General features: G+C 35.6%; 1 protein-coding gene across 3 annotated transcripts; it reads right to left on the bottom strand.

Annotated features, from left to right (window-relative positions):
• Positions 1 to 27,653, bottom strand: Impe1 (Ecdysone-inducible gene E1). 3 transcript variants are annotated; one of them, XM_070298776.1, is made up of 11 exons: positions 27,568 to 27,653; positions 25,740 to 27,138; positions 25,018 to 25,149; positions 19,691 to 20,375; positions 8,618 to 8,780; positions 8,160 to 8,291; positions 6,564 to 6,854; positions 4,475 to 4,693; positions 3,869 to 4,279; positions 3,015 to 3,269; positions 1 to 1,478 (listed from the first exon to the last, which is right to left on the bottom strand). In XM_070298776.1, the coding sequence occupies exons 4-11, from the start codon at positions 19,742 to 19,744 to the stop codon at positions 1,459 to 1,461; spliced, it is 1,545 nt and encodes a 514-aa protein (XP_070154877.1). In that variant the 5' UTR covers positions 19,745 to 20,375; positions 25,018 to 25,149; positions 25,740 to 27,138; positions 27,568 to 27,653; the 3' UTR covers positions 1 to 1,458. The 3 variants fall into 3 exon arrangements, with proteins under 3 accessions (XP_070154877.1, XP_070154885.1, XP_070154895.1); XM_070298784.1 differs by having other exon boundaries at positions 19,691 to 20,371; XM_070298794.1 differs by lacking the exon at positions 19,691 to 20,375.
• Positions 27,654 to 27,736: the final 83 nt, after the last annotated feature.

Raw genomic sequence — 27,736 nt, 5'->3', positions numbered from 1 at the left:
AACAAGACGCGTTATATACACTTATGATACACTTATATATTGCAACATGTTTTCATTATATAATTGATGTATATTCATTCTTTTAATATACCATACAGAGCTATAAAGAGCTGTAACAAAATAATTACATTTCAGAAAGTAGAGTGGTGAGAGAAAAATATGCGGATGGGAAGGTAATCTCTTATTACGCGGATAAAAATATAATTAATATACATAATTTCAAACTATATTAAAATTTATTACATAACATTTTTTATATTCGACATTTCTAGACATGGATTATAAGTTAAATATATCGGACGAGACGTTAGATATAATATGTGTTACAGAAAATTTAATCGATAACGATATAAAATTGTATACAAATATTTGTTCACATTTTGTTATATATTTTATTGTTACATCTCGATAATTTTATAATATCTGTACACTTTTGATGCTTAATAAAATATCTATTCATCTCTCCGAACGACTTTTCATAGTTCTACTTTAATAAATACGTGCGTCATTGAGATTCAACGGAAGACGTATTCTCGTATGTTTCATCGATAATATTGAATATGTTATAAGTTTTTAGAGAGATTTAATTAAATTAACGCTACTATAAATCAATGTCGAGATATATATATATATACGTTTTTTAATAAAAATCTCCTTGCGATGTTGCGTCTTCCCTGCTAGACACATGGTGCACGAGCGTAAATTTAAAACTGAGATTGATATTTCCAAAGAATTCTCTTTCGTTAGAAATATACTCGGCAATGATACTACGTTCCACACTTGTCTTATCGCGTCTTAGGCAAATCAGCACGCAAGTCCGATAACAAGGTGAAATAATATTACAATAATTCAATAATATAAATTAATATCTCTTTTCGTCTAAATCTTATAGATTACGATATTAATTTTATTCCTTAAAATAAGAACCTCGGACATGGTACTTTGCTCAGAATTCGAATACTCCGATAAGATAAATCCTGAATGCACGCTGCACTCGTCACGGAACAACCAGGATTATCCCTTAGCGCAAATTATCCCCGTCACTTATAATATCATTATACGCGATTAAATCCCATTATTACACGAGCGCGATCATTCCTTTCCCGAGTGCGCAACTCACTACGTCGGTCACTGGACCGGTTCGGTTTAACGAGCGAGATCGCGCGGTAGGCGATTCTCTCTTCCCGTTCGTGCTGGTAAGAGAGCCGGCCCGAGTAAAAACGGTGCTTTCAGTCTCGAAATCGCGCAGCGAAAGCTTAAGTTGCGCCGCGATACGGCTTAACGATCTTTGGTCACACTTACTTTCCGTGCCCTTCTACTCGAGCACATCTTATTTCGCGAAACCATCGACGCGAACCGGGTGGTAGTTTGCTCCCTCTTCCTTCTCCTTCTCTCCTTTCTATCCGACGATGCGACGCGACGATCTATATGACGAAGAAATCGGCCGACCGGTCGAGATTAAATCCTTCCGCTGCATCCTGCAACATGATTTGCTTCATAATCAACGTCCTATCGCAAACATTAACACGCTGAGATTGATAGCGATAAGAGCGATAAGAGGTTGCGAGCGATAAGAAATGGTTTATTATATGTTTGTCCTGTAAACATATTGATACAAAGTTTGATGAATTTGCGAGAAAATAAATTAAAAGTTGAGCGTATCTAAGCTGATGATAAATTAATACAATTTGAAGAAATATATTCATCTAAATTCTATGTGTTATTAATTATATTTTATATATATTCTAATGCAATATGTCTACATTATAGCGCTGATAAATCCTGTAGCACTCAATGTATATTAACTTCGATAAGCTCCGATGAATTCTTCAATCTAAGGCGATTAGATTTTCGAAAACGATATTACGCTTTTAGTAACATCTTCGGATACTTTGTCGCAGATCCTTCAAATTTCATAAAACTTAAAATAAAAATTCTATGGCGGATATTGTATCGTTTTATTCATTTTTGCTCTAATTCATTTTAGTAAAAAATTATCCAGCCAACGATAATATTTTACATCATATATATTAATTATATATTATAATTGTGTTCCTTTTTAAAGAGAAATATTTTTGTTCATAAAAACATAAAAAGAAGTTGTGTTTCTTTTGTAGAGCGGAAAGAGAGCTACGTTCTACATTTCTCTCTCTTTTCTTGCTTCTGCGAACGATCCACTTTTTTCCGCTATTCTACCGCCTATTGTTCGCAAGGATGCACGGTCATCCCCTATCTCGGTCGCGTGAAACAACCCGCCAGGAGGAGGGTAGCACGGGCGGTGCCTACGAATCGCGCGTGTTATTATTTCCGTCTCGGGATATATAGCTAAACGCGTTCTTGTTTATAATTAATTCATTTGTGTAATTTCTCACTATATTCTTCCGGATAGGCGTGAAAAAGATTATGACGGAAGATAGCAACGTAATCGGATGCATCCTGCTCTAATTACACGCGAGCGTAGCTCCGGCTTGCGTTAGATTCTAGGAAGCGAAAAAGCACGCGAATCTAAATGACGGTTCGATGCATCGAATCGCGAACGCGATACTTCTTGCTGTACATACGCTTAAAATTCCAACATAGACAAGACGGTAATTGCGAATAATAAAAATCTCGGAAGAAAAAAACGTTTGTAAATAACGCTTTATTTATTCAAAGAGGCGACGCGGAAACAAAAAAACTTCTCACATTCTTTCCAAAAGGAACATTCTTATAAATGGCTATTAGCTTCAATACATGTGGTTTTTCTCAACATATTATTAATGTCTATTATTAATGAAACGTTCCGTTTGCAAATGAAAAAAATTGACGCGGGAAAACAGCTGTAATTGTAGAAGATAGAGACATCGAGAGAAAAGAAGAAGCCGGCTATTATGCAAATGACATTCCATTTAATAAGATCTTATCACACGTTTTTACAATGAGAGATAATTTTTTGAAAGCGCGATGCTTAACAGTTGAAGCGATTTCTTTTTATATATGTCACATCTTTGTTAAATTTTCATTTTTATACTTACGACAAACGTTGCAATGTTTCTCGTCGGAACCATCGCCACATCCGTCTCGACCACTGCAGGTTATCGCGTCGGAACGACACCTCCCGTTATCGCACCTGAACGGGCAGAATCTTGCGGCGATCCGGCTGCGATTTCGCGTCCTGCAGGCACCCCTGGGCTCGTCGCTGCCGTCCCTGCAGGATACAACCGCATTGCAGAATTCGTACGCCGGCAGGCACTGACCGTTGTTACATCTGAACGAACCCTCGGGACATTCTGCGAACACGTGGATCGTGGAATCTTGCTTGTAAATTCAAGCGAAAGGCACGAATAGAATGTACGAAACGTTCATTCCTTTCGGAAGGGAGTTGGATAATAATTATGATCGTAAGGATCATAATATAACTCTATTAAGAGAGAATGCAAAAGTTGTGAACCAATTTTATAATAAGGATAGATCTAGTTTTTTGAAAGAGATATATTTCTCTTTTTTTCTTAAATTATTTTTAAATAAATAAATTATATAGAATACACAAATTATAACTTTTATATTAAAAATGAAAAATAATATTTAAAAAAATATCAGCAAAAGAATATTCAACTTCGACAATTTTATAAGAGAGCGATTAAATTGATAGCGAATAAAATAATAAATTTCTTTCGCGTAACTTACTGCTCGTGTATACTTAAATTTACAATTATAATAAAAGATGTTAAAACGATGCAGGATTCGAGAAATACGCTCTTGTTGCCATTTTTTATGATTAAAAAAAAAAAAAAATGATCCATCTCTCTTGAAATTATTCAACATTAAAAGAAATGTCAACTTTTGAATATAGAATAATTTATTAAAAGAAAGGCGCAAGGATACCCACTTCGTCGATTGTTGCAGCCGATTTCGTCCTCGCCGCGAGGACAGTCGCGGTTGCCATCGCAGAGGCCAGACCTCGATATGCAGACGTCGCTATCGTTGCATCTGAACGCCTGCAACGGGCAGCGGTGGCCGGTGCATTCCTCGTCGGAACCGTCGGCGCAATCGGCACGGCCGTCACAGACGAAGAACCAGCTGATGCAGCTGCCAGACGATCGGCACTGGAACGTGCCCGGCGCGCAGCCGGTTCGTCGCGCGTTGCAACTGCCGTTGGTCGGGAAACTGCAGTCGCACACGCCGTCGATGCAACGTGAAATCGGATCGGCCATACGGCATTCGAGATCGGCGATGCAAGGCAGTCCCAGGCTGACGGCCGTCATTATCGTGCTCTCGTGACGATCCGTCTTTATTGGTGCTGAAAGACAGCGGGGATCGGATGGAAATTAGATCGAGTTACGGTATCGCGGATGGAGAACGCGCGAATACTCCGATCCATCAATTTTAAATGCGCGAAATATTCTCCTGATGCGCGTTGGACTTACATTAGATATACGCCAATAAGAGAGATATGTTCTAAAATATAAAAACGTTATAAAAATCTCTCTCTTACCAAACGTCGAAGTCATCGTGACATGAGCGGGCTCGGTGACTTCCGCTTCGATAACAATGGCATCGTCATCGTCGGGGAGCTCGTTCGGTCCGAAACGATCGTTGGTCCCGGGTCTCAAGTTCAATGACGGCCTGGTCACCAGATTTACCGGTATCAATTGACTGGGAGCTTCCGTCGACAGGAGCATCGTTGCGTTTTTCAGCCAGGATATTTGAACGCCTATCCGGAGGCAATATCGGAGAAAATCTCGTCATTTAGAAATTAATACACAATAATGGCTATTGTCCATTATCTAATTAATGCATTTTAGGCTGGCGTGAGAGAATCCTCGAAAGCGATAATGGAGGGTAATAATATTTCGTGTGCAATTTGTGTGTGTGTGATTACGATGAACATGCCAGCGAAGTACGAAGTTTTCTTTGTATATTCACGTTCGCAGGGAAGTGCCATTCGTATTTCGCTAATGATCGCGCTAATTAAGAATGCGCGAATCGCCTCATCTCGTTAATCCGCTCGAGCGCATTCGGGCTGAAAACCGCACACGGTCTCCGCAAATTCCCGTTGCGACCGTGTGCATACGGAAAAGCTGATTACCGGATAAAAGACGCGTGAAACATGGGAAGGGGAGCAAAAGCGAAGGGAGAGCGATGATACAGACTGATACAATTCCCATACAACGCTCGAGGATTATTCTACGGGAATGCTAAGTGGCTTATGGAGAAGTCAGGTACCAAATGTTTGCTCGTTACCCGTACAAGTTTGCCCACTCGAGGGAGCACGAAGTTTAGAACGCAGTTCCAATTCTGTGACAGTTTCGAAGTGCTCTTTTTTTTTTTAAACATACTGATGGACATTTTTTCGTGCTGGGAATAAATCTTCTGACAAATACGTTATTTAAACATAGAGATATTAAAACTTTATTAATTATTGTAGATTTAATTAGAAAAGTAGGCAAATTATTATTAAGTTAAAAAATTACCTATATAGTTGTACTCTTATTATTTTTACGAAAAATTAATTTTAAAAATAATATATTTTAACAATTTAAGAAATTAAGGCTCTCAAGTGATATCACAAATTTAAATAATCGCGGACTAGCAAGAGCCATACGCGGACGGTAGTGCGTCAGTTTCATAGAAAAATAAGTTTTCTATTAAACTGATTATGTGCACAAAATTTACTTATATATAAATATATATTAATATATAATTTAAATATAAATAAATTATATAAATATATTTTAAGTATTTTATTTAAAGAAAATAATCTTTAATGATTTTTTAATAGTCTACATTTAAAATAATGTGCTTACTATCGCTAACGAATAAAATAATTTGTGAGTCTGATAAAAAGTTCTTGACGTTGATAAAAAAACATTTACTTCCAAGCATGAAAAAAATCTCCACTCTCTGTAATGATTCGCAGATAGACGATATGACTATAAAAATCCCACATAGATCAGACTCACCACCCACAAATGCTCGATCTTGCTTCTAGATAAATTGGTTTTCTAGACGAAAGGCGGGCGCGAGCAATCAATAAAATGACAGTATATCCTTAATACCAATAATCGTAACATTACGACCTTTATCAGGGGGTTATTTGTATAAATCTGCCATTACGTTACGTATTTGTTACTCCGTCTTGCGATGTTTTTTATATGTTAAATTTTGATTATATTCATTGATAAGGATCCGAAGTGGACCGAAACGTTCGATTTGTTAGTTTATATTATTGATTTATTAAACGGTACACAATTATTACGCTCTAAGTACCGCGTCCGAGCTCCAATTAATCTTTTCTTTTGTTACTAATTGATATTTATCATTTGAACCCCGTGTAATTTTTAATTTTATTGTTGTATTTTATGTATATATACAATATATACGTAATAATTTTTTAATTCACATTACGAAAAAAAATATAATTACTTATAAAAAAAGATACATATTATGAGCTTTTTATACATACATCCTTATTTTATAATATCTAAATTCTATATTATATAATATTATATAATTATATTGTAATATACAATTATATATATACATAAATATATTAAAATAGGAATTCATAAAACGTGACATACCCGTATCTTGCTCTCCTTGAGTCTCGTCCTTTTGTTCCTCGGTACCAGTCTCCTTATCGCGCTCGCTCCCGGTAATGTCTTCTATTGTCGGCTCCTGAGGGAGAGGCAGGTGCTGCGGAAGCGGCGCGGGTCTCACCAGACTGTCAAGTCGACACGCGTCTCCTTCGCGGCGCATCGGCGCGGTACATTGGCAGCGGCCGAATAAATCCGGAATAAGAAAATCGCAATGCGACTCGAGATCCCAGAGACGACAATGAGCGTGCTCGTAACACACCTCGCCGAGTTTCGCCGCTGCAAATTAAATTAGTCTCTTGATTCGCGAAATACATATTTACGCGCATCGCGAGTCAATTTCACATCTGTTTACCAAATTTCCTCTGAAAACATTTTATCTTTTGATAGATTCGTGGGATATAATCACGCTACACTCGTAATCCTTAAGACAAATTGTAATGAAAAAAAGGTTTCTATTAGCAAAGTATATAAATAATTGTAGACTAATCATAAATAGTTAGTATCTTTCTTGATTATTATATTATAAATTTTTTTTTTTCATTTTATTATAATTTCCGTAATCTTTTAACTGTTTTCAATCTTTACAATTTTGTCTCTTGTTTATTTATTCGTTTTATTATTCCTGTGTAATTATTTCGTAATTTTTTCTTATCGCAAAAACATAAAACTAGAATATAAGATATAATTGAAGCTTTTTTATTTACGAAAAATCGAGAATAGTATTGCATAATCATATTTCACAGATAGTATAGTAAAATCTTGTAAATTCTTATTATCTGACTTATGTAACATGATCTACGCGTAAAATACTTTCCATTTATTTCCGTATATATAAAATAATAAAGATCGTTAACGTAAGAAATCAAGGAAGTCGCAGTATCGGAAACGATACAATAGCGATTGTCAATAATCGAAACTGATTCTCCATAAATTAAGCAAAAGAGTATATATGAATTTCTTCTCGAAATATCATTTCTGTCACAAACTATCATAATATGCTCGTCCGGTGAGCCGGGAAGAATAAGACTACGTAAATCAGAATTTTCTTCGCGTGATACTTTAACTACGCTTCGTCTGGTTATTCGTCATCGATCGTTTCACCGATGTGCTCTACGTCGCTAATGATTACCCTTAATGTCATGCCAAGATAGCTTCCAGCGGTAACCTCGAGGAACTCAAGCGACTAGCTTAAGGCGCTCATCGTATTCGTGTTGCGGTGCATTAATAAGCAATTAAGTACAATATGATGTCATCGTTTTGCTATCATCATAATTAAATCGATTTATTTTTGCAATTTTCATATACGATTTCAATTTTGCTACTTACAGAAATAAATAGATCGTAATTTGATTAAAATTTCTCTATATCGTGAATAAAATATTAGCATTCTTTATGCACATTTATAGTTTAATCGGTATATTTTTTATAAATAAAATAAGAAAATTGCGCGAACAGGGCGCGCGCATTTCTCATTGGCACGTTTTCTATTGATTTTATTTTATCGTATATAATTTTGCGAAATGTTATCAAACTTTTTGCGTTAATATAATCAAGATGTTAATTATTCTAGAATGCACTTACGTCCCAGACAAGTGTGTCTGCGGAACTGCAAGTGTCCCTCCTCACACCTGCATACGCCCTCGAGGCAGCTACTGTTTGCCACTTTCAGGGAGCATTGTTCCTTTACGAGACAATCATTGCCCAATAGAGTCGCTGCAAAGTTAGAAGAGAGATATCAGCAGATCTTTAACTTTAGCACGAAGTGATTGTTTTCTTTTCTATTAAAAATAATAACAAATATTAATAAAAAATTTGTTTTCAAAGATAAATTTTTTAAATTAATTGCTTCATATTATGTACATTTCAAGTGGCTATTTAATTCATATATAAATTTATCACACAATGTAAGTTTTTTATTTTTCATTTTCACTTTGATCTTTCTTGCAAGAACGGACGCAAAGCGAACGTTCCAAGAGCATCTCAGCGAGAGTGAGCTATACGGTTGAAGAAGATAAGAGGATACTTCGGTGGATACTTACATTCAAGACATTGAGTGTCATTGTAGCCGGCGAAGAAGGGCTGACACCGGCAATAACCCAAGTAGCAGTGGCTATTAGCGATGCCAGCCTCGCAGTCCCGATCTCGGTTGCACTCATTGCCAAGTCGCATACTTGTCGAAGTGGGTGAGGATGAGGTTAGTCCCTAGAAGAAAGTCGAGAATGAATTGTCCTCTCCCTTAAAATGACCTAATTTTACGAATACTTTAATCAGCAACGTAGCTAGAGTTTTTTGTGGATAATAGATAGAAACGCGGACAAGTAAGTTATTTATTATCAAAATAGAAAAGCGCTATTTATTTAAAAAGAAAAAAAAAATTAATTATTAATAATAAATAATAATTGTTAATCATTCTCTATTACAACGACTATTACAAGCCTGTAAATTTTTGAATCACACTCCTGTGTGTTTTAATACTCTATAAAATTTTAGTTAAATATTAAATATATACATATATATCCTGAAGAGAGAAGATTTACTAATAATAATTATATAATATAATACAAACAAATAATTTAATAATTCGTTAATTTAATTCTAAATGATTCTGATTAAAAATTCCATCTTTTGATTTTCGAATTTTTTATTCTTGGTTTCTTTATCGCAAAAAGATGGAATATATTCGAGTTTTAATTCCAGCAGTTTATTCCCTTATTCTCTATTTAATTATTGTTATAGCTATGTCTCTAAGATTGCTCTGTTTTTCTTCAGGAATGCTTAATGTATGTACCTATACTATTTTCCCAAATGTCGTAAATACAGCTGACATACGCTCAGGATGTTTAAATCAATTATTCAGCATAGCATTATGTTAACGAATAAGACGATCCGAATCGATCTAACAGCATCGTCGTACAATAACTTCAGAAACTACCAGACAATCCAATGATTGTGATTGCGATTAAATTAGAATAACGATTCCAATATTTTTCCCTTTATCAAAAAGCATTTTCAAGGCATGTCGATGTATTATATTTCACAAAAAGATTATATTAAATTTTTTATAAATTTTTATTTATGCGATACTGCTAAAAAATTATATATACATCATAGATTCCTCATTCAAATGCATATTCTCGAATTGAAAAGGCAACATTTTTATAAAGATTAACGTTTTCTCATTTTCAATCAATTTTGCATCTACCGTATTTTTATACAGTATATCTTTTAATCAATCGATTTAATCTCACATGCATAAATTAAATATTTAATCATCAAATTAATGTGTACACGTTTTCGTTTTCTCGATTATTCGTAACCCACATATAAATTGACGCATTCAGCATGAAGATCGAGACACCTCGTGCGCATCGCGGCGCTTTTCACGGTACGCGCGTTTTATTAGCGAGTTCTCGTGACCTTTCGAAGAAGCTTCCGTGCATTAGCTATTCTTTCACGCCGAGCGTATATTACCGGGTGCCCAGAGCGAGTCTATGCGCGCATTTTTCTCTCTGCTTCTCTCTTTCTCTTCCTAATCGCTTCCCGGTTTCCCACAATTTGCAAACAATGCCTGTGTATTTTTGCGCATATCCACGAGTCCGGTGCGCTCGGATGATGCAACATGATTATTTCCTTGGTGTCTTGTAAAAACTAATACATATATAAAATATTGTTATATCTTTCTCTTTCTATCTAAAGTTTAATCTAAAAATTTTTAAGAAAAAATTAGTTTCGAATTAGATCGAAAATTCATTCATGGAGAAAACAAAGTTGGAGAATTTTTGAAATAACAAGTTCATCTATTATCATCAATTTATACGTTAAGGATAATGAATCAGATATTTGTATAACTTTCGCAATCTTTTCTTATCTCCGAATGAAAGAGACTTGAATAATAAAAATCATATATTTCGACATTTTCATAACATTTATATACAATATCCTTTTTATGTATAATAATAAACAGAAGATCGCTCGTAGTATGCTCTCATATCCTGCTCTCTTACGTCGCTTCTTTTTACGAGAAACGCGGAAACGCATCAACGCCGCGGGCAACGTAGCGTACCGCTTAAATCGCGAGGTCGACCCGAAGTCTAGTCGTATCTACGACGTATGGAAGTGGAAGTGGAAATGGAAATTGCTCGCGCGGCAGATTCGCGGCTGCACGCTTTAAGCACCGCAAGGTGACACGACATCCGTTGCGCGCGTATGCACCGTTAGCGCACCGTGCATCTCGGCTCGTGCAATTTTACTCGAAGAGAATCGTCTGCGAATCACGCGCCAATGAGTAAGACTTGAGTAAATAACGCGCGTCGCGAGGATGTTGATGCGCAAAATCGTCTACTTTATGATGCGACGACCCGATCTCCCGATGCATTCCCCCGATGTATCAGGATGGTATCGGGAACTTTATCGCTCGTCCAGAAGAAATATATTTTTCCTACCGTCCTAAAAGGAAAGAGGAAATCGCGCGGAGAACTCTTTAACTCTTAGCATTTTTCTAAACCGTTGCGTTTCGCCCATCTCGCTCGAGTCCTTGTTTTTCCTTCCGTTTTATTGCTCTTCTTACAAGTGAAAGAGTAAAGCGCAAGAGAGAAAACATATTTCCTGGGACTTTCTAAAAGTAGAGATGCTGTTTCTTTGAAAAATAAACCGCGATTATACATATGATAAATTATCAGTTATCTCATTAAAGTATTGTATATGATGCGAAAAATTGATTAACGCGTTTTGTTTTTATCTATTTATATTTATTGTGAAGTTTAATGCGTTTATTATACACATCAACTCAATTGACATACTAATTATATTAATAAAAATATTTCAATTTTATCATATAGAAAAATATTAAGAGTTCCTTAAGAAGATTCTCTTTAAAAGAAGCTTTCTTATTTATAGCATGCAAATCTGTCATGAAGAATTTTTTATTATTCTTCAAGAAATAATGACCAACACGATTCTAAAACAATGACAACAATATATATTGACTATTTTAAACTTTCTGTTTTAGAAAACACATGAATATATCGTAAATCCTAAAAAATATCTCGATTCGATTTATCAAATAGAACTTACGTTATCCCGCATATGACAGACTTATTTAATTAAACGATATAAAGCGGTCGATCGATCGGACGCATCTGTGCATAACCGGGATACGTTTCTGAGATACATCTCATGCGCAGACGAGAAAAAAGATTACCGTGCATTCTGAATCGCAAGTCGACGTTTTATATTTGCCGGCGATAATCCGTAAACGCGTCGCTCGAGCGGAACCGCGGATTCTCGCGTCGAATGGACGCGCTCGCACGTCGATGAATAATGGATGAGTTTTTCTGAATGGACGCGTTATTTCAACGATGTCAACGGTGCTTAAGGTGTCCGTAATAGAAATCGAACTAAAGGCATGTCTACGTCACGCTTGATTCACCCCGGAGCGCGTGCATGCCATTATTCATTAATCTTTATGGAATGTCGCTGTTATCTATTATATTATAGTTCTTCGACAAAAAATATGCAAAGTATGCACGTTTCATTCTTTCCTGGCAATTTTCGTTACATAGCTTGCGTATATGAGCGGAATATATTGCAGAAGAAAATTAAACCGTCTCTTCGAGAGGGAGAAGAGGCTTAATCGGGCGCTGCACGCAACGCTGCGTGCACGTGGAAATGCAGCGCACGAGATCTCAGCGCTGCAACCTCACTGGGGAACGGCAGGATGGAATTTTATATTCATCGCAAGCGCCTCCCGCCGGCTCTTAATTAAGAGTCTAACGAGCCGAGCCAATTTAAACGCGGGATAGAACAACCACTCCGAGGAGAAGCGCATCGCGGACGCTCGCGCGATCCATAACGCCGGGCTGTCTCACGTGGAAATTCCGCTCGCGCTTTTATCGCGGTCCCGAAGAATGATGGAACGCAAGGATGTCTTGGGTGCCCTGATCTAGAATAATTTAAGGAGGCAAAATAAAAAAATGAAAATTATGCCCGCGCGAAACAAACGTATTCAACATTAAGCACATTTTCGATTACGATAAAATGTAAGCGTACAAAATTGCAATTATTTTTCATTTCGTCCGGTATAGATGGATAAAAACATATTTGTTTTACTTATTTTTCAAATAAAAGTTTAATTCTTTTTCAAGTTTAAATTCAAAGAAGATAAAAATTGTTCAATTTTTTTATTATATTGAGAGAAGAGATATATTTTTTTTTTGTTTTTAGCTCAAAAATAAATTTGTATCAGCGGTTACCGCGAAACAAAACGGATATCAAACAGATGCTGGCTTCGCGATTCTTTCGTACATCTTTCTCGCAGTGGTAATTAAATCGTGTTTCAGTTATGTAATTACACAGATATTGTGGAATGCGAATTGAGTATGCTTCCTTCCGAATGTAATTTCCTTACAGAGAGTGAACGTGGGAGGGACGGACTTTAATCACTATATGAAACTTGCACGTATAGATACAATACGTGATATCCATTAAATATCCCATTAGATATTCAATAATAATTCTATAATAATAAACAATATTCTACGTGTAAAAATATTTGCGTTTTAAAATTTAGACTGAATTAGAGAAATGATTAGATATTAAATGATTAGAGATGATATTGCGACAAGTACAAGAAAAAAATTCATTCTACAATATTTGTTTCCTCGGCTCTTTTTGAATTGATGATTATATACAATATATCAAAAAAAAATTTATTTTTTCCACACAAGATTCTTTTCCTTTATAAATTACATAATATTAAATTAGTATGACATTGATTTTTTTATTATCAGTTATCATTTTAATTATGTATTACTCTTAATAATTTTATAATCTTATTAAATTTACCATCGAATAATAATTCAGTATAATCCCAATATCATCCCAATTGATATTATCAATAATGTATTGTAGAATAACCGTAACGTTTGTTTTCACGTAAAACGGTAAAAATGTTTTGTTTATATTTTCATTTCCCCATATAAGATGATTTAAATATCTTCATTAAAATTATTTAATTGTCAAGCATCTCGTTCGCTGATTTTGTCGCGTGTGTGACCCTTCGATGATATTGATTATGTTTACGTATCTTGTTAATCACATACAAATCATCTTATATAATATAGCAATGTAATAACTCGGTTACAATGTGCTTCATATTGATCGCCATCATCGTCGAGATACTCTCTTGATATTCTCTATCAAAGCAGATTATTACAACTGCTTCTTTCTCCGCGATTGCATTGTTGCGATTATGCACGCAAATGCGCACGCACACGCACTCGCAGAATCTCGCGTACATGTAGTATATATATATATGTCTTCTCTTATAGTTGGCTTTTGCGCGATCTGACATTGTTTGAATAATTCTCCGTAAAAACGATCGTAAACGTATGTAAAGTATAAGAGAAAGAAACGCGTTGATGAAAAATGCGAATAATAAAGGGGCAGCCGTTAACAAAATAAAGATAAAAGAAAGACGAAAGATCTTTTTCTCTAAGAAAAAGCGAGAGTAAAAGTTGATGATATTCTTTCTAAGTTAAGATGTCAAAATATTATAATCATATTAACATCATTCCATCCAGCAGCTTAATTATTACATTTTTGTACTTCGTGTATATAAAAATTCAGAAATCATTTTTATATATCTATAACAATGTTTCTATAAGATTTCTATAAAAAAAAAAAGTAGATATATTTTTGTAACTTTAATTATTTATTAAAATAAGGATTATTTTTTTTCAAATTAGAATTTGATGATTCCATAAACTATAATAATTAATAATAAATGAATAAAATAAATACACATGTTTATTTATAAATTCGCCTAATTTATTCTTATCATATAAATTATTTTGTTTCGCATTTCTTAAAAGAGATCGAAAAACACTCGTTTATAAGAACGAAATTTACATTCTCGATTACACCGATTTTTTGCAGCATCTTCCTGCAAAGGAAGAAGGTCGATTGCTTAAGCGCCGACAGGCAAAATCTCGCATGATCGTAAATAACCGCGGGCTATATCGCAACCGATAATTTATGAATCGACCGAATCGGCGAGGTACCGAGAGATCCGACGAAATAATCCGACACGATACCGTTAATTATCGTTGTGCGACGTGGTTACGGTTACACGATGCGACCCTGTAAATTCTGTCGCAGCTGCACGCGCGACACATCGTATGCACGCGATGCATCGTATCGAGAGACGTACGTACAATACAATGTATGTACATATGTCCCGAGTGATAAGATTTACGAGCACGTGTCGCAAACTCTGTCACGCCGACGATTTCACGGTCGGCAATGCGCGAAATAATTTACACGTTTCGAGGCGTGTACACGCGATAACGTTATTCCGCATGTAAACGTCCCAATGATCGCAATGTTTTACATGCGGAATTGGAATCGATCGATTATTATACATCGCGCTATTTAATTTATAGAAGAAGATTTATAAAATTTGTCCCAGCTCTTATCTATATGATTTTTCTATTTGAGATCAATGTTCCACTTGTAAGAAATTGAAATGTCACATCTCTTTTCTTTTATTATTCCACTTTTGCATATCTTTTAATATCTTACCACATTAAAATTTTAGTGAAATATATAAAATACATAAAATATATATTTTTGCTATCCAATTTCTGGGATCTAAAAAAAATCAAAGTTTCGTAGAATTAAACTTGAACCATTTTCAAAAGATTAGTGACTCACTTTATTACACATAGCACTCGCCATAACAAGAGATTTTAATGTATCATTTTATATATTTTTTTACAAATAACACAAAGTTATATACAAAAATAGAAATTCCAAAAGAAAATAATTATTTTTATAATCACTTTGAGTCAATACAATTTTGCTCTCAAAACTGCTAGTATCATAATTTTGAAAAATTTGAGATTAAAGTTATGTAAAAAAATAATTTATTACGTTATGTCTCCCGTAAGTGAGACGTGTACTCTCTCTCTCTCTCTCTTTCTCTAAAAAAGTTTTATTCTATTCTTTTCTAACATATTATATCATAGCTATAGTATTGTAAAGTATGTATTGAATAATTTTTTTTACAATTTTAATCTCAAATTTCTCAAAATTGCGACGTGATAGAAATTGACAAATTTTATTTGGCGTAAAAAGATTACGAGAAATAATTTTTCTTTATTGAAGGATTCGGAAAAAAATTATTTTTTATCAAACTATACGTAACAGAAATTTTCCTAAAATGAATAGCACGATGTATCTTTATACAAAGCGTATCGATTATCGATTTCGGATAACTGCGTCCCGCGACAACGTTAAATATCCCGACGTGACGCGCACATCTAGCGATCATTAGTGCGCCCTCGTCGCAGGCCGTAAAACGCGACGAAAAATCGAATCGTTGCCGTTAGAATAATTGCTAGGCGTTAATTACTACGAGGTATGATGATATTTTCTGCATAAAAATATCGAATCAATCATAATTATCCTATAAGAGATATCGGTATATATATATTCTTATATATACATATATCACTCGAGCGTTTTCCGGTCATCTGCTCTGGACCCATGGCACGTGGGAATTGCGCCCTGCATGTACGTAAATTATACTCAAAGCAAAATGAAGAGGGCGAGATGGAAAAAGCAGTTTCGCGCTTGAAAAAAATACGTTAACACAAAAAAAAACCCGCAAAAATTTACGGACGAGTACGAGAGCGAGCGACTCGCGATACCGACTCTCAAATTAATAGCCTGCATCTTTTCGAAACGTTAATTTTGCTCTAATCATTCACATTCCTGTGAATACATTTTTTCGCATGCAAATATCGCAAGTATGTCGCAGCATTTCTCTTATCAAGTACATATCTATCTCTGTGAAAAATTATGCTCTAGTTGTACAGGATGTTTCGAGATCTGTATCGGAATAAAACCTTACCACACATCCTTCATCTTAAGATTATTTAATTAATCTTTTAGAGTTGACTATATTCTGTTACAAAATCAACAAAAGATTAAGAATAATTTTCGAATTATAAACAAATAAAAGCGTTAAACTTTTTGTGAATTTAATCGTTATTAAGAATAAAGAGTTTTTATTTCCATCAAATTTTAATTTTTTAACGTTAAAAAGACAAACTTGATATAGAAGGACGATTTTTGATATTAACTGAAAAAATGTTGATTATATATTTGTCATAAATTTTACGGATGAAGTTTATAAAATTTACTTTATAACATTACTGACACTTTCCGTGTAGACATTTTCTTGAACATCCTCTACATGCACATTCGACATTAATCTCGTAAAATTGCTCTCTCTCTCTCTCTCTCTCTCTCTCGAATGCGGAATGAAGTCGCTCGCAATAACAGAGATGCGCGACAGCAGCAAGAAAGACTCGAAAGGCAAAGGTACGCTGCATAATGCAGGGAAAAGGAAGAAACGAGCCAATATCCAGCTGTATCGGGACTGCAGATGGGATTGCGACTACAGCTGCATGTGAACCGGGAGGAAAGCAGATTCTGTTTGCCTGCAAATTGGCCCCCGCAGTCATCGTGGCTGATCTATTTTCTCTGAGCTCGTCCACGAAAACAATAGATCTACTCTTGTTAGTGTCAGCGAGAAACTAATGAAACTCGAGCTCAACGAGCACGAGGTCGGAGAGCACTGCAGAATAATTTTGTTCAGCAATGTCGACAAGTTACGCGATATGCGATTGTATATTTTTGAAAATTTTAATTCCGAATTGCAAAGTAAAAGTACATATTAAAGTACATTGTTGTAAAAGTAGGTGATTTTTAGTAAATATTTAATATATTGTGTTATAGAATTTTTTAATCAGAATTGTGATTAATTTCCGTATAAAATTATCAGCGTGGAAAATATTTTATTCGTAAATTTTTCGTAAGAGATAAGAAAGTCAAAAAACATTCTGACATTCATGTGATGATTCCGTTTATTATGTGTTCTATTTATTTAGGATACGAGATAGAGAGGCATAGTTCTTTATAACGTCTGTTTGCTTGGGTACAGTGAAAATTATTCAGGTCTCATAAAGTCACCACATTTCTCTCGCTTCTCAGAGACGCAACCTTTTTTCCGAAAATTTGTTTCTTTTCCTTCAAAAGTATGGCTGCATATGTTCGATGCATTTTAAATAAGAATATGCAAATGAAAAGAATAGAGCTTCGTTGAAAGCAATTCAGTGCGTTTGAACTTCTCTTCACGATGCGAAAACGGAAATCGATCGCGCTCTTTCATCGGTCAAATTTCGACGAGTCACGTACATACGCTTCCCTTTTCCCCTCCACTATTGAACTCACGATTTAATAAAAGAATGACTAATGTTTAATTCAATATTCCACACGGCACGCAGAATCGCAAATGAATCGCATATGTGCACGTTGCATCAATAGAAATAATATATTGAAGGCACCTGATCGGCAAACCATAATTCGTAAAAGTTAAATAACGTAGTAAAAGAATGATATCCTAAAAGGCAACAGCTTCTAGTAAATAATTAATAATGGACGTAAATTTTCATGTCAAATTTTCAGCTAAAAGAGCGAGAATATCTAAAAATAATCAGTGTTTCGATAATTTTTTTTTTTTTTTAATAATAAAATCATAATTTAAAATTTGTGACTTTCTATAAAAGTAGACGATATATTAATATATCATATCTCGAAGAGAAGATCGATTCATGCAAAACAAGTTTCTGCTAATTTTTTAAATTTACCCATTTCTTACGGGAAAAGCATGCGATATGTAAAGGGCGTGACACTCTGTAATGCGAGAGATAATCACGGCTATATCACGCCATACGTGGCCATCAATACGCGCGATATTTTATGGTGGTCGTTAAGAAATTTTAAACGTGAGGATATGGCGCTACATTTCGCTCGTATACTTTTAGCCGCGCATGTTTGAAGTAAAATATTTACTTCTCCTCGAGGAGGAGGGAAGCTCAAGCGCGATAATCCAACGGGGGATTATGCCGTGGTCCGGAATGCATTTCTCTTTAACGCCACTCGCATATTCAACGAACGATACCTCGACGACGTAGCCGGTCGACGATGTCAAAGTCCAACGACCCGGGCGACGTCGGGCAGGAGAATTATCGCGATTCTACTTACGTAGAAGATGACGCGCCGATAAAATTAATGTTCCTCCTGCCGGAAGATGGGACGTTATACCGACAAGCTCCTAAAACTACGAAGTTGACGTTCGATGTTTTTAGTAAATCAAACTTCCTAGAAAAAGAATCTTATTCTTCAAGTCTTTACGGTACACAGATACTGATAGAATTTTAATTTGAGGCTACTCGAGAAGATGGACCTTGACTCGGTGAAGGATAGAGTTACCGGTAGCGCGAAAAGGACTTCCACCTGTATGTGTTCGTTACGTGGGATGTGTGTTAATAAGAATCTACAACGGTTCAGCGCAGACCACGCGCGAATACGCACAGAGTGATAATAGTGAACCGTTTAAGCTGTCGATCATGTAGACGAGTGAGAAATTATTTCGCGCTCTAGCAAGGAGCGAACAACTACGTTGCATGGAAAATAAACAGGAAGACGTACTGAAACATGTTTGAGAAATGAAAGAGATATTAGTTAAGGAATGAAATAAATATCCTAATATATATTATTTTTTCCAAGATAAAATCAAATTTTTCTTTAACATTGCTATTTATCGTTTCATTTATTCGAATCTTGGCTGAAAAATTTAAGACACACTTGTGGAATAATATATAAATTTCCATTTGATTAATAGTACAATAAGGGTATTTTAATTAGTTTATAATAACGATTCTTTTTGTCCTTGAGACACTTGCATTGCGACATTTACTGACCACGGCGTGTCAATTACGCTCTCTCTTTCTCTGGCTAACACATTAGTTATCTCAAAATAAGATCCACATAAAGAGATTACGGTATCACGTTACACGCGAGATGTACATCTGCATTACAAACAATCGTACTCGCCAAGCGAGTCATCTCCACGTGTCAAAGACGAGCTGCTCACGCTTCGGCGCTCGCTCTTGTTTATGTCACGAGGGGGAACGACCCGCGTTAAAGTCCAAGGGTGGACACACTCTTGCGGAGTGATCTGCCATGAAGCGATTCAGACTCACCAGGCAATTAATCATCGTGCACAGGACGAGGATCGTCCCACGACTTCCGCGCATTATTTCCGCTTTGCTGGCCACGCGGTCTCCTCCGTCAAGTCGATTTCCTGCTTCACCTGCGTCCGTATATATTGACTATATATATATATATATAGAATATATTGTATATATCACTGCGCCCGCTAATGTAATAAGCGTGATCGTTAGCGTAGCGCGTCGGGGTTTGCGTGACGACAGTACGAAGAGGATATAAACGAGCAACGGCGAACGCCTCCTCCGCGGTGCGTCTACGCGTACGTGAGGATGACTGAAACAAGACTGGAACGGACCCCCGGCGGCCTGGCTTTCGGCGCGGGAGCTGGAACGGAGCAAAAGCGACTCGTGGGGCCCGTGTGCTCCCACCTCCTCTTCGCCACGATCTTGGACTCCCCGTCCTGTTTTCTCTTCTTCTTCTTCTTCTTTAATTTTCTTTCTTCAATCGAGCGAAAAAGCGTTTGCCGGTAATCCTTTAGAGTTGCATAGCAATAGATATTTTGTTCAGAGACATATTTTTCACAAGTAATCCGCATAATGGTTTCTAGATGAACATTTTTCTTATGATTTAATTTAATTAGTTTTTCATAATTTTATTCTCTCTCTCTCTCTGTCCCTTTTTGTCTTTTATTTCTTCTTTAAAGTTTCTTCAACCTAGCTGTCAACAATAGGATAACATTTATCAGTCTCTTTAATGATAAAAATTGTAATAGAAAATGGAAAAGATATTTTTTAAATGTTTGCGCAACAAATACAGAGGTATCTGCTTATAATTAAAATTTATTATACGATTTTTTTATTAAAGAATATCACAATAATGGCTTTAATTAAATAATCTATATAAATAAATAAATATTCCTTTTATAATTTAACGTGAATTTCTGACAATATAATTTATCGCGTTAAAATTTTTCTTTTTTCCATATTCTTTCTTCTTGCAATCTATTTTTTGCATCGTAACAAACAGACTAACACTATCTTCTATATCTTCTTTTTAATTATATATTAGGTATTTCTTCTTGCATTATGTTTTTTCACGATGACAAAAAGACCAAAACTATCTCTTTTTTTACTTATATTAAACACATATCGTGGTTTTGTACTAAATATAGCCGACATTGCGCTTGGAAAGTCGGTGAGATTTAAATCGTTCGAATGATAATCGCTGCTCGAGAGCACAACACGCGCAAGAAAATTGACACGGAACCGCCAACCGCCGAGGACGGAAGAGCGGTGGAAAAAGGCCGGCGATCTTCGGCTGAGGCGCGATTTTTTACGACGTGTCGCAAGAGACGGCGATTGAAAAGGCGTGGAAAGGAGTGAAGGAACATCGCCTTGACGAACAGGAAACGACGCGGACTACGTGCACTACGTCGGAATATAAATAGAGAATCGCGGCGAATGTGCCGCAAGAAATAGAGGGACAAAACGGCCGAGCGGATAAGTGCCTGCGCTTGCAAAATTGATCGATGAATCGTTCGAGAAAGAGTTGGCGCAAGGACCAACTGGCAATCCCGTCTTGAGGCATAAATCCTTGATGAATCTTACGCTCTATTAGTCTATTATCACCGTCATCGATCGCGATCTATTCTGTCAACGAATCTCGGCGCGGATCATCGATGGCGGATCGTTGACCAGGTTCCAGGACGTTGCCCCGATAATCGTTACCTCGGGATATCAAGGTATATCAAACGTAACCAATTCATTACGGGCAAGATAAATAAGCGGTTATCTTACTCATATTGCCGGTTAGGTATATGCGTAATCGTATTTCTAAACGGCTCATTTTTAGAGCCAATAAAAGCCCCAGTCTCGATCATCGAATTGCTTCTCGCGGGCGATCCTCATCTCGATATGATAACAAATGTACACGGTATACTTCGGCCTATAAAACGATATCGATTGTTTCTTCGGCAAATAATATCGAGAAAAGCAAAGAAATTTGCTACAAGTCTTTGTTACGCAAATGCAATTGATCGTTTCTTGTTGCTATCGCATCTTTAATGTTGCACCTGTGATCTCCCACTCTCTTCGATACTTATCAATCTCTCTCTCTCTCTCTCTCTCAATCTTCCATTATAATTGTACGCGCCGAAATCAGGCTAATCAGCGATGCGGATAATAACAGCCACGGACAGACAGACGCAGTAGTCTGTGGTTTGCACGACGTTAGATACATGGCCGTAAACACCGTTACGATTTCAAACAAATGTTATTCTCCAGCAGCCAGCCGGCAGTTCCAATTGTTACCCCGGCGATGTTCGTCTTCGTGGTCAGATGACTTTGCGGGCCGACGAGACACGCATTCCTATTTAATACGGACCGTCATCGACGCGTACACGCACAATACGATGTGATGCATTATGGCAGGCTCACGCTTTCAATGAGCGTTAATAGAAGATATCTTTTTTTCCTCTCGCGGTTTTAATATCTTGTACTGTTCAGTCTATTACATTTTGATTTCAACTTATTCCACCCCCTTCTTCATTCTCTCATGTGTGTATACATCATTTGGAGATGCGCTGCATCTTCACCGTGTCATTTCATCTCAGAGTCGATTGCCAGCCAGTGATACGGAGTAAATAGAAAAAAGCAAGGGAAAGCATCCGTATTAAACAGCAAAATGTTTCTTTGACGTTACGGGAAGTCATCTAAAAAACCTCTTCTAATCTTTTATAATCTTTCATAAAATCACGATTCTTCTATATGGTATTTTAACAGCAAAATAATGAATAGATAATCAGTGAATGGCTTTTGTGTCTTGCCGTCTCTTTATGATCACATAAAATAACGAAATATTTTTCTCGGATATGAAGAAATGATACTCTACCAGAGTCGATGATTTTACGTTGGTTATTAAAATTTAAAGCTATCGTTTATTGTTAGTCTCTTGTCGTTTTATTCTAATCTTAATAGCATACTTTGCATCTGATAATTAAAGTTTTTTTACAAAAAGATATTTATACTTTTTCATCCAGAAAACAAATCACATTATGTAAAATAGTAATCCCTCATCAAAGTCCACACATTGATTGACATACATATACTCCATTATAGAATCGTTAAATAATGATAACTGTAATCAAATTGGAAAATTATTGCATCCTAATTACTTTCCTGCTCTTTTGGCTTTTATTTAGCAATATTTTGCAATTATCTTATGCGTTGAAGAAAATGAAACTTTCTCCAATAGGATGATCACCGTTCATCTGCTTCGATCCGTGCGTAATTAAAACTCTATCACCGTCTTCTGCATTACAAAAAGAGAAAAAAAATTCTCTGTGTGGTAATAGGGCGAGGCAGAGAAAAATCGGCGATCATGAAGAACGATCTCGAAGAGTTTCTTCTCGACGGACAGGCATTCCGCTCCGCAATTTTCTTCACCCGTAACTTAAGAGCTCGCCGAGCAGGTGCCTCGAATCGAATGGCCAAGCAAACCGCAGGACGCTATCGTTTCTTACATCCCGACGACATCCTCGTAAACGACTTAATGGTCTTGGTTCGCCTCATATTTTTTGTGTGCGCGCATTTTTCCGATCTTCTCGCGACAAACGTCTATCCGCTCGTCGCGATTGCAAAAGTGCTTCAGCTTACTTACGGGCTGTATAAAAGCCACATGTTTTTCACTCCGATATGTGAACTCTAATCATGATCATATTAACACAACTACTAAATCTTGTCAGCTTCAACTATCCTCGTATTTTCATAATTTAATTAAAATATTAGGACTGAATTACTTTTCGAGATTCAAGCCTTTATAAATTTGATATATATATCAAAATTTTTTTATAAAGATTTAAACATAATATAAGTTTATATATATATTTATCTATATAAATTTTTTTTATAAATTATAAGATATAAATTTTCTTATTTTCATAATATATAATTAAAATATTAGGAGTGAATTACTCCTCGGGATTCGACTCTTCATAAATTTGAAACGCCTGTATATCAACGTTTATTTCTGAGTGTGAAAAAGAATTTCTTGCTCTCTCTCTCTCTCTCTCTCTCTCTCTCTCTCTTAATATTTATTTATATATATCACTCTAATACTGTACTTATAACTGTACAATATTCGTCCTTCGAGTTAGAATTGTAGAGCTACAATCAAAGAGTCAACGAACCGTGCGTCGCGAAAGAAGCGCGACGCGGTAGCACTTTGTCTTATATGTCGCTAATCTATAATAATGTACGTTGCTTGCGCGAAACCTCGTCACATCGTCGTTATCGTCATCGCTCGAAAATTCCATGCGAATAGGCACGAAACAAGACGCACCGTGTTATTTCGTAACGGGAAACCTGGGACCCGCCAAGACGTACAATGAGGTAAAGACGGGGTAATAAAGTGTCACTGTGTGTTATTCTTACGAAAAGTCGCGTGCAGATCCGTGAAATACGGCGGCGTGACGAATCGTAAATTCCATTAGGTGTTGAGGCGCAAGAAATACCGGGCCGGCTGTGTTACGACCAAGGGCCCGTGAGGGAATATACAGTTATATACGCATCGCGCATTGATGAAACATTCATGAATCCCATGGTGTAATGCTTCGCGTAGCGCGTTTACAGACGCGTGCATCGGTGCAATTGCCCGTGGGTCAAGCGCCGCGCTATATATTTTTTTTTTCATCATTCTACGCGCACCTTTTAGTGCCTATTATCGTACGCGTTATACGCGCGCTTCGTGATATCCGTATTTGCAATCAAGGAAATAGAGAAACTCGACGTAACTGCGACCAATCGACAAATTACGCGAGCGAGATAATTAGCTTCAAGAGAATTAACGTTTTTATCTTCAAGAATTAAATAAAAGTTAAAGCTTTTGCAGAAACTTTTTAGTGACTTGTGACGTTTTATAAAAAAAAGAATTGATTCTGCAAGAGAGAGTGGAAAGAACTTTCTTGAAATAATCTGATTAGAGCTACTCAATTTTACAAAGATATAAATTTAATTTGTCTCAATTTTCTTATATACAACATTTTTTTGTTATATTTCGCTTTTCAGTCTTAATTTCTAATAATATCTAGTAATGATTGATTTTTCGAGATTATTATCAGAATAAAATTTACTTCAGGCTGATAAAAATTTACGGAAAATGATAAATTATGATAAATCCATTACACACACGAGTATTTTATTAATATATTCAATACGTTATTCTAACCAAGATAATCCAGGTACTAATCAGTCGAAACGGTAGAGATGATGATAGCGTACCAGAAGTGAAAGAATCGCAAATAATTAAATAATGGAGCCGGTGCAATCAGATATAGTAATAACGGCCTATATGGCTCTTATACCTGTCTGGTGACCTTCCACCGTATTCAATCAACTCCTTCATCATCTTTCTCCTTCTTCTTCATCGCGACATCGTTATCTTCCAAAGCTAGCATCTTCATCTTTAGAATCCTTTTGATAATGCTGAATCCAATCTACAGGAATTTGAAGAAAATTTATCGATTTTATGAAAAATGCAAAATGATATGTCATATATTCTTATTGAATTTTGTGTTATCATAATTTATCTTTATAATTCAGAGAGAAACTAATATTAAAATTTTAAATTGTTAAAATTTTATTTGAGAAGAATTATGAATTCTGTTGTCTTTTAAACTAAAGATCGTTTCTATCAGTGTCAAAATTTTCCGTTTATTTTATTCTATTTTTGTCTATCTAATTGGCTATAAGAAGAAAAAATTGAAAATTATGTAAAAAAGAATATTTACTATTAAAAAAAGAGATATTAAAATAAATTCTTTTAAATCAAATCTCGAATTTTGTTAATTAATTTTTAAATAAAAATTTTTTAAATTTTTTCTAATATTCAAATTCATCGAGCTTATATGAATAAATACTTATTTCTTTCGATACGGATCGAAAGAAGCGCTATTACAATTTCGACATAATTGATAATTTGACAGATGTATAAAGAGTACGAATCGTGATCAAAATTGCAAGGGAAGTAGCACGAGGAACAATTCGATATCTCGCCTCATTTATCTTTCCGTGAAATATATTTTACCTGTTATCCGTGCGAGTATCAGTGCGATGCGGTATAATGACGATAACGTTATCCTTTTCCGTCTCGTTATTCTTGTGGACCTAATTATTCCGCTCAATTATTAGCGCTGCGCGCGTTGCGTTTTATGATAAGATAGTCAGTTAAAATTCCCATGAGCTCGATTTATATTTTGATTATCTTACATGCTCATACGTTGCTGGTTGCGAGTTTAATTAATGCATTTAACACCAATTTCCATTACAATTTAAATAAGATGATTGGGCACTTTGCCGCCTATCGCTATTCTCTTCTCGGTTCCCAGCATCTTCTCTGTCTGGGGGGACCTTCATCGTCGTCGTAATCTATATCTAGCACTTCGATCTTTTTGCCTATCTATTAGAGCTTTTGAGATTGTGGACTGCGTATTTGCCATTAGTAATCTGCTGTTTGGTTCTAAGTTTTTGTTAGTTTTGTTATAATTCAATTACTGCATAGAACAGATCAGAATAAAGTCTATGATTTAATCGTTCTGCATCTCTCAGAGTTAATACATATATATATATATATATATATATATATATATATATATATATATATATATATATATAGAACCATGCATTTCTTTTAGTTCTTCTATTATGCATTTGAGATTCACGGCCTGTTGCGCTACTTGTGCTATAAACGCACTAAGACATAAAGCCATACGTCACATTTACTGATTTTAACCCAAAATTTTGTCAGTACCATTTTTATCTGACTTAGTACACATTTATGATGGCTGATATATCCTTTTTAGGCTCCCTAAATATCAGGCCAAATAGTTTTGTACGCACAGATAACTGTGTCCAGGTTATATTTTTAAGCTATGTTTTTAATGCATTTATAAACTTATGAAGGGTTTCCTAAGACACAGCACCTTCTGATGCAAAGATATCTGTGCTCATTGTAGCACATATCATTTGCCATTGTTTTAAGAGGTACTCAATATTTGCTGTCGGTCTTTTTACTAGTGTTATTATACGCCATGCCGAAAAATATCAGTAATTGATCTGACGCAAAGTTTGCCACTGTACGCTTTATAAGTCTCATCCATTTATCACATACCGATATTATTTTAGGTCTACCTTCAAGTATCCAATACACTGCAGTTGTCAAAATCTCTTCTTCTATAGATATATCAGCTAGGATCGCATATGCTGGTTGCACAAAAGCTGCAGGCTTGGCCATCTCTATGCAAATCACATATTCCTCAGGTACATCTTCAATAAGCTCTTCTACATCAGCTAGGAACGCATGCAGCTTTTGTGTTGGTTGCACAAAAGCTGCAGGCTTGGCCTCCTCTATGGGAATCACACAGTTCCTCAGGTATTTTTTCATACTCTGCCATCATTGATGTCTTTGTGTTTTAGTTTTACTGTTTCTGCAAAGCATTAAATAAATTTTGGTATAAAATATTTTAAATCTTTTTTTGTATTCCGCGCGCGTGCATTCTATATATTTATGTGATTAGAATATTAGAATCATTTTAATCAAACTCCAATTATATATAACTTGAACGATAAATTCAATTAGTAGAATTGTCTACAGCAAACTAACTATATATACATATAGCTTGAATAATTAATTCAACTAGTAGAATTGTCTACAACAAATTAAACTACAACTTATAATTCGTTTCTAAATCTAATCTTTCTTTCAAACAAAAAATTATTTAATAATTCTTTTCGTATCGACAAAATACCATCAATAAAATAAAATGCAGGTGTTACTCGAGGTAGGAAATTTATTTTGTCACAATAAGTGGCCCTAGAAAAGAGATAAATATAAAAATTAAAAAATGTGTACGTACATATATAATTAGAAGTAAAAAAAAAAAACGAGATTTGTATACGTTGATTCTAAAAATAAGAACCATTGTATGCGCCTAAACGTCCAACGTCCAACTACTTTCAACTTCCAACAACTGGTAAAATTTTTCACATTTTCATCCTAGGGAAAAAGTTACCTTGCCTCCACTG

This window comes from Polyergus mexicanus, unplaced genomic scaffold (genome assembly GCF_030449975.1).
Source record: "Polyergus mexicanus isolate NDT 795.1 unplaced genomic scaffold, iyPolMexi1.0 SCAF_1, whole genome shotgun sequence".
Taxonomy (NCBI): domain Eukaryota; kingdom Metazoa; phylum Arthropoda; class Insecta; order Hymenoptera; family Formicidae; genus Polyergus; species Polyergus mexicanus.
The sequence above is the reverse complement of the archived record's forward strand: the minus strand, read 5'-3'. Positions and strand labels throughout refer to the sequence as shown.